Raw genomic sequence first — 15,732 nt, 5'->3', positions numbered from 1 at the left:
TCTGGCCAGCCTGACTTCACTAGAGCAGCCATGGCTCCCTGGGCACCATATCTATGGACACCACCACCAATGCCCTACGCCCCACCCCCATGGCAATTGTGGAACCCATGGCCTCAACAACACAAGAAGAGACCACGCAAAATCAAAAACACGGCAAAAGCTCTCTCTCCCCTAACCCAATAACCTCAAACGGGAAGGGAGGGTGAAATGAAACTGACAAACATCACTCCCTGAATTCGGGTCCAGGGGTATTACTAGACACAAACTCACCGTCCAGTACAGACAAGGCCGTCATGCCACCTTCCTCCACAACCACCAAGGACTTCTCCTCTTTTCAGGATCTCTTTCAAAGAGTTGCAACCGATTTAAACGTTTCCATGGAGGAAGTGCAGGACTATGTGGCAAACATCTGCCTCAATCCCACCTACCTGTAAAAAGGCAAGTATTATGTTTCACCTAAGGGTTCAGAATTTCTGTTCCCTCACCCACTACCAAACTCACTGGTAGTGCATGCGGCTCAGCAGAGGAATAAGCAACAAAACCATTCCACGCCATCCGACAAGGACAATAAGAGACTTGACTCACTCAGGAAGAAAGTGTATGCATCAGCTACGCTACAAATGAGAGTAGCTAACTATACCATACTTCTCAGCAAGTACGATTTCAATAATTATGCAGAGTTCAGCACCTTTATTGATGATATACCAGACAATAAGAAGGTACAATTCAGAGTGATTGTCTCAGAGGGCCAGGCAATATTACATACAGCCCTTCAGGCTGCCTTGGACGCAGCTGATACGGCTACAAGAACAACAGTCACTGCAATTGTCATGCAATGATCCTTATGGTTCAATTCATCTGCCTTCCCTTGAGAAATCCAACCATCAGTCGAAGACCTGCCATTTGAGGGAGAGCAGCTCTTCTCATCAAAAACCAGTGAGGTCTTCCACTCAGTGAAAAACTCCAGGGAGACTTGCTCCCTGGGAATCCAGACACCTTTAATAAGGAGAAGACAGTACAGATATCAGCCATACCAAAGGCCAAGATAACCACAACCTACATACCACTACCAAAGGCAAGACCACCCACCATACCAGCAATGTGGGCTGTAGTAGACAATAACGTCATCAACCCAAACTAATATGTCCAACCGCCCATCCCAACCAAATAAGCAAATTTGAGCCATTTGTCAAGAGACTGAAAACCATACTACCTCCTCCAGAGTTCCCAAATACAACCAAACCCTTCAATTATCGCTTGCTGCCATTTCTTAACAAATGGCACACCATCACATCTGACAAGTGGGTGATACAGACAATCTCTTTTGGATACACTATCCCTTTCCTCTCTCTCCACCTGCCCCATCCCTCTTCATGGACCCCTCTCATGAGATCATACTTCAGCAAGAGGTGGATCACTTGCTACAGCTAGGAGCCATAGAACCAGTCCTGCCAGAGTTTCACAGGGTTTGCTTTACACATTGGGCAGCCTCCCACAATATATCACCGCAGTATGCCCCACTCCCTGCAATCTTAGATTACCTACTGCATCTCAAGCATTCACAACTTTCCCTGAGCTCAATCAGAGTCCATCTGGCAGCAATAACAACCTTCCACATGCTAGTTGACGACACCACAGTGTTTGCATATCCAGTAACTAAGCGCTTCCTAAAAGGCCTACAGGCCCTATACCCCGACATTAACGTTCCTTGGGAACCATGGAATCTACACCTGGTACTGGCAATACTCACGAAACCTCCATTTGAACCAATGGCCATGTGCTCTCTACTCCACCTAATCCTAAAAACAGCATTCCTAGTTGCAATAACTTCAGCACATAGAGTGGGTGCGATGGCCACCCTAATGACTGACCCACTGTTTACCATCTTTTTTAAGGATAAAGTCTCGCTGCATCCACACCCTAAGTTCTTACCAAAGGTGCGCTCCCCCTTTCATTTAAACCAAACTATACACTTACCTGTATTCTTCCCAAAGCCTCACGCCAACACCTTCGAGGCACAGACGCATACCCTTGATGTTAGAAGGGCGCTCTCCTTCTATATCCACAGAACAAACTCCTTGAGATTATCTCCACGATTCTTCATTTCCATTGCTGATCGCAACAAGGGAAGCCAGATATCATCACACACAGGTTATCTCATTGGATCTCCAACTGCATTGCTCTATGCTACTCGCCCAACCATTTACCACCCCCTATATCAATACGGGCACATTCAACTAGAGCGGTCACCACCTCAGTCGCTTACCTCAGGAAGGTTCCCATCGATAACATATGTGCTGTTGCCACATGGGCATCAGAACATACCTTCGCGAAGCACTATGCACTTTCCTCTGGACCTCTCCACTATACAAGAAAAGCAAAAGCCATACTGCAAACAGCTTACCTACCTGATCCGAAGTCCCTGCCTCCTTAACACAAATTGCTTTTCAGTCACCTACTGTGGAGCACCCCCAGGGACATCTCTTGAAGAAGAAGGAGAAGAAGAGGAGGTTACTCACCTTCCTATAACTGACGTTCTTTGAGATGAGCGTCCCTGGGGGTGCTCCACTAACCTCCCTTCCTCCCCTCTACTTTGGGGGGGAAAAGAAGCTGTTCTCCTACGCCGGGTTCCAGATAGAGAAGGAACTGATGTAGCTGTGCATGCACAGTGGTATTGGGGACCATATGCACTGCACAGCCCCAAAGCCCTGCTATCAAAAATCTGCTCTGAGGCACTGGGATGCACCTGCACCTACACCTACTGTGGAGCACCCCTAGGGAAGCTTATATCAAAGAACGTCAATTACAGGAAGGTGAGTAACCTCCTCCTCTTGGAGACGTCATCAGTGTGGATCTGTGAATCCCACAGTGTGTTCTTCATCGCAGGCCTTGAATTGTGAGGGAGCTGAGGAAGGGTTGGGGCTGCTCCACCATCTAGGTCCTCACTCAAGGAGACACAAGACACATGCATGGCCCTGATGCACTGCATTTAAAAAAATGTGCGAGAGGCGTGTGTGCACCTGCAGTGGATTTACCCTGATGACTGCATCTCAAAGAACCCCATCACAATAGAGAATTCCTTCCTAACTTAAATACTAAGGAGGCCTGATGCTGTTCGTAGAATGCTGTAAATCATCAGAAATTTCAGTTGCACCAGTCTGAAACCAGGAAGAGAAGAGAATTTTGTCCTAAGTTTACCTGGGGATGTAAAAGAGTAGTCAAATGTCGACTACCCAATAAGCCTAGGCTGATCGGCTATCGAGTCGACTACTCACATTCTCTCCCCCCCCCCCCCCCGGCTGCCTCTATATCAGAGGTGCAACAGGGAACCCAGCGCAAGTGGGGACTGAAGAGGCAGCAAGGGGTTGGAGAGAGTAGGAGCCAGTGCTGCGGGGAGTTGGCTTAAAAGCTGGTTCCCCCCAACACAGTTTCCACAGTGGGGGGGGGGGGGGCAGGGGCGTACAGGAGAGGCAAAGGCGCAGCAGCTTCATTTCTTGCTACATTCAAAGGCAGAGGTGCAGCAATTGGGACCCGGCACGAGCGGAGAGTGCTTTAGTCCCCGTTCATGCTGGGTTCCCTGCTGTGCCTCTGCCTTTGAAATGTAGTAAGAGCCGCAAGTGACTCTTACTACATTTCAAAGGCAGAGCCACAGCGGGGATAGCGAGTGCCCCCTCTCCCTTCCTATCAACTAATCAAGTAGTTGAAATTCCATCAACTATTCGACTAGCTGGCTAATCAAAATGTAACTTCCCTAGGTTTACCTTATATTTACTCTGCATTCTGGAAAGATTTCCATTCAGTGGTTTAAATTTGAAAAAGCATACTGGCCCCAAGGTTAAATTCTATCTTGTACATCACCAGGAAAACATTTTGCTTCTCGGGTACCACTTTTGTGGTCCAAATTGCCATTATTTGAGTTTGTTGTTACCCCCTTCAGCAATATGTTGTTTAAAATAGATCCAGGTGAAAGATATGAAAAAAGACTCTCTAGTTATGGTGGAGTCCTGCTTGTCTTATGTACACTGCTCAATGACATTTATTTCTCTATTGTGTGCAGGGCCAGATTAACTCTTCTGGGGGTCCAGGGCTATTAGATATTGTTGGGTCTCCTAGGCTCAGCAGTGGGGCCAAAAATGAGGAGGGGGATGCAAGTTGAGGCAAGAAGATGAATGCAAGAGAGGGTAGGGCTGGAGATGAGACTTTTGGGATGCTAGATGGGGCTCCAGGCTAGAACTAAGGAGTTTGAAGTGTGGGAGGGGGCTCAGGTCAGGAGGTTTGGTGGGGGTACAGGATTTGGGCAGAAGTTAGGGTACAGGAGAGAGGACTCTGAATTGGGGTGCAGGGTTTGGGAGGAAGTTAGGGATTTAGGATGTGGCAGGGGATTGGGGTACAGGGTCTGTGAGGGAGTTAAGGTGCAGGACGGGGCTCAAGGATGGTGGTTGGGCTTTAGGGTTCTTACCCGGGGCAGCTCTTGTTTGGGAAGGAGTAGGGGGACAAGTGACTTCACACTGCCCTGTGCTTGTCTGCAGGCACCACCCCGTGGCTCCCTTTGGCTCCAATTCCTGGATACTTCAGAAATACATTTGTAATTTGAGCTCTTCACACGATGCACAATTAAATCTCCCTCTGATATTCGTCTTCAGAACTTTTTCAGGCTCATCTTTCTCTGGTCTGCCCAAATTATTGCACTGAACCCGAGTTAAGGGATATGTTAATAGTACCTGCATAATGGATTTTAAAATATTTAAATAAATCTTGCATTTGATATCCTAATTTTAGTCTAAATTATGTAGATTTGCTTTTGAATCTCATGTTGTTCCAATGCAAATTTATAGCTATTGGCTCTAGTGTTGCTTTTCCCTTTTTTAGGCTAAAACATTTCCATCCAGACATGTATTCCATTAATTTTTTTTTATTTTCCAATTTATGAAATAGGTTCAGCTGCAAACATTTCTTCAACTTCTGCTGTTACAACAAAAGGTCTTTTTCAGGTAATGTGAAACTATAAACAGTTTTATGCCTGTCAGCTTCACTTACACTTTAAATTAATCTTCCTTATCTTTTGTCAGGTTGCTCCTGCAACATCAACCATTGCTAAGCAAATGGAAACTTCTAAAAGGACTGAGGAGTCAAAGATCAAAACTTCATCTGCACCTAAAGAGAACTTAATACAAACTTCTACAACAGATAGGGAGATAAATGACCTTCAAAGGAACAACTTTGTAGATACTAGTTCCTATGGAAAACAGCCTGAAGTGCAGGATAATAGTACACCAGCCAAAACTATTGGCAGGTTTTCAGTGATCAGTACCCATGATGAATTAACTTTAACATCTCCACATTGCATAAGGTACTCTGCACCACCCGATGTATATTTGGATGAGCTTCCCTCAAGCCCGGACCTGAAGACATCGGTACGGCGAGTGCAAACAACATCTTTTCTTGATGCCCTTTCTGACCATGGTTCCAGTGACTCTGGTGACGAGTCTCTCCGAAGGAAGTGTGTGGCTGTTCAGCCATCCCCGCAGAGCAGCAGTGCAGACATCCCAAAAAAGGCCACTTATCTTCTGCAAAGATCAGGAAAGACTAGTTCCCCAGGCCCTGACTCACCTAATGGTCAGGGAACAAAAATTCCCACTATCAATATAACATCCTTCCACTCGCAGTCGTCCTACATGAGCAGTGATAATGACTCAGAATTTGAAGATGCAGATATGAAGAAAGAACTGCAGAACCTGAGAGAGAAGTATGTTAAAACAATCTGGATATTTGACATATGTTTAGAATACCCGGAAAGTATCTCCATACAGAGTAAACGACGAGTGTAGCACCAATGAGTAAACTCATTCAAAGAAAACACCATTCTTTCCTGCAAAATCCATACTGACCCCAAGCCATAATGGTGGCAGTTACAAAATCCAAACTTTTCATTCATATTTCTTTTCACACACCTTTGCATTTCTTAGGCCTGGCCTGCACTTCCAGAGTAGACTGGCCTTGCTGCACATCTCAGGGCTATGGAAATTTTTGTGCCCTGAGTAATGTAGTTAGATTAACATAAGCCCGGTAGAGACATGGCTAGGTTGACTGAAGAATTCTGTTGACCTAGTGATTGCCTCTCAGAGAGGTGAGTTAACTACATTGATGGAAAAATCCCTTCTGTTGATATAGGACAGGAGTGTGCAATAATTTTTAATGGGGGGGCCACTCCAAAATTTTGGTGAGTGTTCAAGTGTTCTGCGAAGGGGGGGGTGTTTGGGACAGCAGGTAGGGTGTACAAGGGAGCTTGGGCTAGAGGACTAGGGTCTGAGAGGGAATTTAGGTGAAGGAGGGGGTTATAATCTGTGGCAGGGGCTTGGGGTGCAGGGTCCAAGAGGGGTTATGAGTGCAGCAGAGGATTTGGGCCTGAGGGAGAGGTGTTGGAGGGGGTGTAGAGTCTGGGAGGGAATTGTGACCTGGAAAAAGGGGGGGAAAGGGGTGGAGAGGATTTGGGTGGTGACGTGGGGCAGGGGAATGGGGTGCAGGGTCAGGGAGGGGTATGGGTGAAGGAAAGGCCTGGGGAAGAGTGCAAGAGGGGTTGCAGGGTCTGGGACTGGGGCGCCATTTCAGATTGGGGGGCGGTGACCTGTGCATGCCGTGATGCGGGGGAAAGAGTGAGAGCATTGGAGGAAGACTAAAGACAGCAGCTTCAAGCCAAGCACCAAATCGGGGGAACCAGTTCCTTCCACCCTCTCCCCCCTGCCATACACACACATCATCATCATCATCATCATCTGTATCCCAGGGCTACGAAGGCACTGGAAAACTGCTTTTTTGGCAGATAATTTAGCAGATAGACACAGTGCTTCTGTCAGCTAACTCCTATATAGAATAAATAAAATTAAATAAATATTAGATCCACTCAGCTCTAACACTAACATACTCTGACGTCTTGTGACAAGTCACTTAAGGGACATTAGTTAGCATTAAAATTTTAATTTATATTCTTTCTTTGTTACTAATTCTGGGGGGAGAGAGAGATCCTGTCAGGACTCCTGAACTCTCTTTCAGCTCTGGAAAAAGAGTGGGGTTTAGTGGGTTATATCAAAGGGGTAAATATATTTCAGCTCTATATAAGAAAATCAGAACGGCCATCTTGGGTCAGACCAAAGGTCCTTCTAGCCCTGTATCCTGTCTTCCAACAGTGGCCAATGCCACATGCTTCAGAAGGAATAAAGAGAAGAGGTGGTAATCATGATCCATCCCCTGTCGCCCATTCCTAGCTTCTGGGACACCAGAACAGATGCTAGGGACACCATCCCTGCCCATTGTGGCTAGTAGCCATTGATGGACCTATCCCCCTTGAACTTACTATGCTCTTATTGGAACTCTGTTACAGTTTGGGCATTTCCACCATCTCCTGGCAAAAAGTTTCACCAGTTGATTGTGAAAAAATAATTTATTTTGTTTGTTTTAAATCTGCTGCCTATAAATTTAATTGGGTCAGTTTCTTGTGTTATGTTAGTGAAGGAATAAATAACATTTCCTTATTCTATTTTTCCACAGCATTCATGGTTTTCTAGACCTGTAACATAGCTCCTAGCCCTTTAGTTATTTCTTTTCCAAGGTGAAAAGTTCCAGTCTTGTTGTACCTTTTCCAAATCCAATACATCTTTTTAGATGGGGTGACCAATATTCAAGATATGGACATAAAATGACTTTATATATGGGCAGTATGGTATTTTATCTTATCTGTTCCTTTCCGAAGGATTCCCAGTATTCTGTTCGCTTTTTGGTTTTTAGACTGCCACTGCACATTGAGCAGATGCTTTCAGGGAACTATCCACAAGGATTCCAAGATCTCTTTCTTGCATGGTAACAGCTATTTTAGACCCTGTCATTTTTCTATCTATAGTTAAGATTATATTTTCCCATGTGCATTACTTTGCTCTTGTCAACACTGAATTCCATCTGCCCTTGAGTTGCCCAGTCACTCAGTTTTGTGTGATCCCTTTGTAATTCTTTGCAGTCCGCTTTGGATTAGTCATTGTTTACCCCTTTTTCAAGAACATTTATGAGAAGTTTTATCAGCAGTGATCCAAATGCAAATCCCTGCAGCACAACAGTCATTCCTACACTTCCCCCCCTATTTTTAAGTGGAGTACTGGGCAATGTTTTCATGATGATCTGATGATCCTTTAATTGCCTGAATGCCCAACCTTTTGTTATTCTTAATCACCCTGCCCTCCCTCTTTTTATAACAAACTCCCTGCCCCAAAGGCAAAGCTGGAAGCAGCCCAGACTATTTACATTTAAGAAGTGCCTCTGCAGTCAGGGCATGCATCTTTAAGCAGACCTCAAGAATGAAATCCAGGGGTTCAGATTTGAACCCCCCATAAACGGCACTCCTGGTCTGGGAGGGAGTTGGGACCTGGAGAAGGTGGGGAGAATACAGAGGGTTTGGGGTGGCCCAGGGCAGGTAGTTGGTGGGAGAGAGGGAGTGGGGTGCCAGAGGCAGGCTCTGGCTGGGAGGCGCTTACCTAGGGCTCCCAGCCAGCAGCTCTGCAGACTCCCTGCCTGTGGGCTGCTCCACCTGGCTCTGTTCCAGCACAAGGGAGGGAGGAGGCTTCATTCACTGCCCCTGCCTTCAGCAAAATTTCTCAGTTCCTAGGCCGGAAGCAGGCCAATAGGAGGTTGGGGATTTAGCTAGGAGGTGGGGACAGCATGTGAAGCTTTCTCCTCCTTGCCCAGCTTGCTGAGCAATTAGCAGCCTGCTGTTTAAAGCAGCTGCCCCTGCCATGTTGTAAGGGTGTTGGCAAAGCAGCCACAGGCCACATCTGGTGGGTAGGTGGGCCGGATGTGGTCCACTTGCTGCCTCTTGCCCACCCTGATTAGGTAATGTCTACACTGTAGCATCAGAGCTTCAGCACACAGACATAGCCTTAACTCCACATAGAAATAGAAATACTAGACTGTCTCAAAAGCCTATATGTGTGTGTTGTGAGGCACAGAACCAATTCACTGAGAGAGCCAGCCCCAAGTTCCTAACCAAAAATATTCAGTTAACTTTACAACAGAAAACGTCCCTATGGTACTTCCGCACCCAGGACAATGAGGCCCTGGTCCGAGAGCACTCTGAATGTTACTTCCAGTGTAAACCAAAGATAATCAGAAATAGTCTTGTCACTTAGCTGGACCTTATGAGATTTTCCCCATCCCAAAAGCAGATTCCTTGTTGCTAAGCCCATTTACTATTTTTTTATAATAATTATAATTTGTGATTTAATTGGGAGAAATAGTCACATAGGAGGGGGCAATGTTTTGAACTGGAGAGTTTGGATCTGGATTCAATTTTATCTAAAGTTTGGCGATGTCTGTAACCAGGGTTCCATCTAGGTCACTCCCTAAGCAAAACTTTTTTTGCTCATTGTCTTTTCTATTTAGCTTTGAATGTCACCTGCAAAATAGGCCTGGGAGGAATGCTTTTGTATCCTTTTTTGCTGTTTTATGAAATATTTAAGACCTGAATTTTTTAACCAAAAGCTTTTTAAATAAAATATATGAACAAAACAACCAAATTTTAAACAAGTGTAACCAGCAAAAAAAGAATTCCTGCAATCATATACTAAGACTTCAGTCTCTTGTGGTGTCATGAGCCTACCAGATATACAGTAGTCTGTGCTGTGCAAAATGTGTGCCATTTCCCTCTCAGTGTAAGTGTTCTCCTTCAAAAGTAAATATAGTAACCCTGAAAGGTGCTGGATTGCAAACCCCAAAGAATGAATTCTCCTAGTATGGGATAGGTAGCAGTAGTGTAGCTCTTTTCCCTACATGCTAGTTCAGGCTTATTTTGATTGTACCTTTGCCTTTTTGGACTCCCATTTTTATAGAGATGCCTGTACAGTTGAAACTAGATGAAGACATCTAGCTCATCTGAACAGTCAAATGCTAAACTGCCCAACTACTGACTTGGATTGTGCCTGAAATGATATGGTCAAATTACTAGTCCCTAGACCTGCCCATTTATTCATGTTTCTTCTTCTCAAAGCCTGTGATGGGAGGAAAATGGAAGCACTGGTTCTGAATCTTACTATAATGCTAGAATTTAACAGGGGATGTAAGGGTATTATAGAAAACAATTCAGTGTGTGTTCAGAGACAATTTAGATACAATCCATCTTGCATTTTAAGAAATAGTTCTATATTCTAGTTAATGTCATTGGGTTGTTTTAAACACTCACTTTTGCTTTTATTCATGCAGCACTTTTTCCTGGTAACTTAACTGTACTTTTAGAGGCAACTTTTTTTGTCACTGGTTTGAAGGGACAGAAGTTCTAGAAACCATTTAGGTTAAATTCAGCTCTTGTGTCCAAACCAATCACATTCACTTTTGGGGAATTCTGAAAATCCTCTTTTTACACGAGTCTATATAACCTACTTCTTAAATAAATGTACAACAGAGCTTTGGAACTCATGTTCTTCATGTTTGTGCATCTAAGATCAGATGTCTTTTCTATGTAGAGCGTTTACACATTAGGGATGTGAAAACTTAACCAGTTAACAGGTAAGTATCACCCTTAACTGGTGATGCTTACTGGCTCTGGTTAACCAGTGGGTGCTGAAGCAGCTCCCCACATGCTGTGTGTGGGCAGGGGGCTGTTCCAGCTCCGCAGGGCCTGGTCAGATAGGAGCTGCTCTGGCCAGGCTGCAGCAGGGAGGCTGTTCCAGCCTGGCCATGACGGCCCATTGGCTACTCCTTTAACCTGTTAACCAATGAAATGGGATTTGTACATCCCTATTACACATGTACACACTCTTGTATGAAGAACAGCTTGCTGTGTAATGTGAGATTTGTTGGTAACTGTAAGTGCCATATGAGTCTGGCATTTTCTCAGATAATTGCTAACATGATTTTTTTTTTTTTTATTTAGGCACATGAAAGAAATTGCTGAACTGCAGAGTCAACAGAAGAATGAAATAGAGGCTTTGTACATCCGTCTGGGCAAACCACTGCCTCCCAACGTGGGTTTTCTTCACTCTGCCCCACCAAGTGGCCGACGGCGGAGAACCAGCAAAAATAAATTAAAAACTGGGAAACTATTGAATCCTCTGGTTCACCAGCTCAAAACGGGACCTTCTAACACAAGTAGGTCCCACTGATTTTAATAAAAAATTAAATATAAAGTATCAGAGGGGTAGCCGTGTTAGTCTGAATCTGCAAAAGCGGCGAGGAGTCCTGTGGCACCCTATAGACTAACTGAAGTGTTGGAGCATAAGCTTTCGTGGGCAAAGACCGACTTCGTCAGATTCATGTAAATATAAAGAGTGCCCTTATTTTTTATTTTCTGCCCCTGACTTTCTAGGTAGGTATACAGAATTCAAGTGAAGACAGTGAAAGGTTAAATAATAATTTTATTACTGTAACTGAAACTTTCATACTGTAGACGACTTTTAAGAGATCTTTCCATGATCTCCTCCTATTGAAGCTGCCCAGTACTGATGTCATGGCTTCCCAGCATTAGTTGTAGTATGTAGTTACATGAAAAGATAATATTCCGCCAACAATAAGATAAGATGAAAACAAAATAACTATAATGGGTGATACTCTCAGAAGGATTCCAAAAAAAGCATTGTACATTTATATGGATAAAAATCCCACCCAGCATTAAAGTTGGAAAGGTTGAAAACAAACAAAAAAAATATGCAAGAGGTTTAGAGGGGATACCAGCCCTCATGCTTCTGGGCACAAGCTAACCTCTGACTAAGGTTTGGGAAAAAATGGGTTTCCCTATTCATCAGCTGTTCCATACCACCTAGTGGAGATTTCATGTTTGGAAGCAGTTAGTATTCTGTGTGTAGGTATCAAGCACACTGTCAGTGCTTGACAAATAAAATGTCACAATTTAGTTTAGTTTAGAATAGAATTTCCATCCATTTAAGCTTTCCCATCTTTCTCCCTAAGGTAATTTATTCGTGTTTGTATTCACTGAAGATACTGTTATTCTGCATTAAGTGTATGGCATCTCGTGATCTTTCTTTTCTAAAAGATGCTCTATAAGATTGGATTGGACTTGCCAAAGAACAATGTAAAGCAGTGATTGATGCCTTCTACTTCAGAAAGGCATTGAGAGGTTTTCCAATACTTGCTAATATGAATGTGAAATCTGTGGTCAGGACTGCAAGACCAACAGTAGTAGGTGTTTGACATTATCTGTTTGGAAAAGTAATGAAATAGTAACTGAGTAAGGAAGCTTAGATAGTCATTACCCAATTCTGCTACAGCAAGTGAGTAATTCCTGCTGAATTTAGCTAATGTGAAGTCCATGACGGCAGACTAGTTCTACCTCTCTTGGGGATTACTTCAGATTCTATGTCTTCTTTCCATTGACTGCAGTTCTGTACCAGTGTGAATCACATTGTCAGTTTTAATTACTCTGGAGGTTTTTTGTAAAAGGAAAAAAGAAAAGATAGCAGAAACAAGGACATTTGGAGTTAAGACTGACATGCCATGATCCACTTTGTGTCAGTCAGTGTCTCTGGCAAATTCCTCTTTTGTTTTAAACCTTCCCATTCTAGCAACTTTTTGCTTATTTCTGCTGGATGCCTTACCTCCGCCACTCTTCTGATACGGAGTTCCCTGTGATGATATCTAACCCTCGTGTCCATCTGTTTTTAGCGTGTGGGCAGCGGCTGGGTGCGTTCTACCCTTTCCTTCCCTTCTTTGCCAACAACACCCCTCTCTGTCTTAAACCACTCTCACCTCTCTCTTTGACTTGGCTCACATCAGCATAACACCTCACTCGCTCCCTGAATGTTTCAGAAAGTCAGAGCTTGTTCCTGACTAGAATTCTGACTCCACTGTTGCTCATCTTTAAGTTGTTTGTCTTTTTCCCTCATGCATCTTCTTTATCTGTGGACATTTTCCCTTTCCCTGCTAACCTGTAGGTCCCGTCTTTCAACAAATCTTTTATTCCTGCCTTAATCTCTCTCTCTCTCTCTCTCTCTCTCTCTCTCATGACTATTGAAATTGCTTTAGCTTTGGCCTTCTTAAATCCTTTTGCAGCTTCAGGAGGTCTCTACTGTTATTACTGACATACTCTCATTGTATCTCTTCCCAGCCTCAGGCACTTCTGCTAGTTTCCATTCCATCTCCCAAGTGAATTTAAAAGTCCTTCTACTTTTAAACCTGGTATTTTACCCAGTTCTGACTTTCTGTCCATCTCCCTTTGCTTCACACTCACGCATTCTCCAGTTTTGTCCACTCCCTTTCACATGAGTATAGGGTCTCTCAAATCCTGCTCCATTTTTTTTCTGTCGTCTTCCATCTTCTATCAAGGCCATTTTGCAAATCTGACCTTTTAAAACAATCCTTTTCTTGAGTTCACATCTTGGTCTCTGAAAAGTGCACTAAGGACATTGCATCAAAATTACGTATATTGAATGGGATGGCTTTTCATCTTGCAGATTCTGGGCATGTAGGGGGGACATGTAAATTCTTTTCAGATGCAGTTTTACCCATGAAAGTGCATATGTTTCTACTAGTTCTTTGGAATGTTTCATTGCTGCTCCTCTCAGTAGCAAAAAGAATGGTTACTTACCTGTAACTGTTGTTCTTCGAGATGTGTTGCTCATGGCCATTCGAATTAAGCGTGTGCACCGTCTCTTCCGGATCGTTTTCCCTAGCGGTACCCATAGCGCTGGCAGGGCGCCCCCTGGAGTGGCGCCGCCATGGTGGGGCATAAGTACCCCTGCCGGCGCTGCCCCACCTCAGTTCCTTCTTGCCAGACACTCCGATGAAGGTGAGGTAGGGTGGGAGTCGAATGGACATGAGCAACACATCTCAAAGAACAACAGTTACAGGTAAGTTACCGTTCTTTTCTTCTTCGAGTGGTTGCTCATGTGCATTCGAATTAGGTGACTTCCAAGCTAACCCCACTTCAAGGAGGAGGGGTCGGAGCAGTCAGAAGTCCACAAAAAATTTGAACAACCCAAACAAATTTATTCAACCAAGCAAACCCAGAAAAAATTGTATAAAGTGCAATGTGACACTGATAAACCAAACATATTTACAATACAGAGCCGAGGACTGCAGAGCCCACCCCTGCGTCCTCCCTGACCTGTTGCGCTAGCACATAGTGCGCCGTAAAGGTATGGAGTGACGACCTTGTGGCCGCCCTGCAAATTTCAGTGATTGGAACCTGTGCCCCAAAAGCTACAGAGGACGCCTGTGCCCTGGTGGAGTGTGCTGTAACCCGGGGCGGGACCTTCCTGGCCAGGGCGTAACACTCCCTGATGCACCCTGCGACCCAGTTGGACAACCCCTGGGTTGAAATGGGGAGCCCTTTCACCCTATCCACAACAGCAATAAACAGCTGCTGAGACCTGCGAAAGGGTTTGGTCCTATCAATATAAAAGGCTAGTGCATGCCTAGCATCCAGGGAATGGAGCACCTGCTCCTTGGGGGATGAGTGGGGTTATGGAAAGAAAACCGGGAGGTAGATTTCTTGAGACAAATGGAACGGTGACAACACCTTGGGGAGAAAAGCCGGATGGGGGCGGAGCCTCATGTTGTTGTCAGAAAACACCAGGTAGGGCGGATTTATAGTTAAAGCCCTCAATTCGGAAACTCTGCGAGCCGACGTAATGGCCACAATGAATGCAACCTTCCAGGAGAGGTGCTTCAAAGAACACGTAGCCAGCGGCTCAAAGGGGGGTGACATAAGTCTAAACAACACGAGGTTGAGGTCCCAAGCGGGGAGAGGGGGTCTAACCGAGGGATTCAATTTATCCAAACCCGTAAGGAACCTTTTGACCACAGGGTCAGAGAACAGAGAAACTCTTGCCGAACCAACATGGAAGGCAGAGAGAGATGCCACATGGACTTTGATAGAGGAGATAGAGAGGCCACTAGATCTAAGTTCAAAAAGATATTCCAGAATGGACGGGACAGGGGCACAGGACAGGTGCACTCCCCTTCGGGACGCCCAAGACAAGAAGCGCCGCCACTTGGCAGCGTACGACCGTCTGGTAGAAGGTTTCCTACTACTTAGGAGCATCATCTGTACCTCTTGGGAACATTCCCTTTCTGGTTGGTTCAACCATGGATAAACCAGGCTGTTAGGTGTAGAGCCTTGAGATTTGGGTGAACCATGATCACCCTGTCCCACGGTTAGGTCAGGAGATCCCGGGCTGGTGGGAGCGTTATAGGCTCCTTTGTGGACATGTCCACCCGTATGGGGAACCAGAATTGTCTGGGCCACCTGGGGGCTATCAGGTTTTGACCCTGGTCAGAACCCTGGGAATTAGGGGGAATGGGGGGAAAGGATGCCCGCCGGCCACATAAACGTCATGGCATCCCCCCAGGAGTGTTCCCCCAGCCCCAACAGGGAGCAGTAACTCTGACACTTGGTATTGTGTGCCAAGGCAAACAGGTCTAGTAGGGGATAGCCCCACCTGCGGAAGATCTGACTAAGGGCCAAGTCCTTGAGAGACCACTCGTGGGCTCCGAAGGACCTGCTCAGAGCATCGGCTAGCAAATTTTTGCACCCTGGCAGGTAGTCTGCCTGCAAAGCTATGTTGTGCTGAACGCACAGCTCTCAGAGGCTCAGGGCCTCGCGGCAGAGGGGAGGCAACCGGGCACCCCCCTGCCTGTTGATGTAAAATACAGCTGCCGTGTTGTTCAGGCAGACTAGAACAGAGCGGTGAGAGAGCTTCAACAGGAAGGTCTCGCACACTGTCCTGACCGCCCTGAGCT

At 45.3% G+C, this 15,732-nt stretch overlaps 1 protein-coding gene across 15 annotated transcripts in view; it reads left to right on the top strand.

Moving 5' to 3' along the window:
- The window catches only part of WNK2 (WNK lysine deficient protein kinase 2), a 198,221-nt gene that overhangs the window by 142,569 nt on the left and 39,920 nt on the right, over positions 1-15,732 (top strand). For all 15 annotated transcript variants that reach the window (XM_075938943.2, XM_075938942.2, XM_089781184.1 and 12 more), the window contains 3 exons: positions 4,936-4,991; positions 5,070-5,746; positions 10,910-11,124. In XM_075938943.2, the coding sequence (XP_075795058.2) occupies positions 4,936-4,991; positions 5,070-5,746; positions 10,910-11,124 (948 nt within the window). The remainder of the gene's footprint in view (positions 1-4,935; positions 4,992-5,069; positions 5,747-10,909; positions 11,125-15,732) is intronic.

The sequence above is a fragment of the Pelodiscus sinensis genome, chromosome 11, assembly GCF_052426305.1.
Source record: "Pelodiscus sinensis isolate ZL-2025 chromosome 11, ASM5242630v1, whole genome shotgun sequence".
NCBI classification, from domain to species: domain Eukaryota; kingdom Metazoa; phylum Chordata; order Testudines; family Trionychidae; genus Pelodiscus; species Pelodiscus sinensis.
The sequence above is the reverse complement of the archived record's forward strand: the minus strand, read 5'-3'. Positions and strand labels throughout refer to the sequence as shown.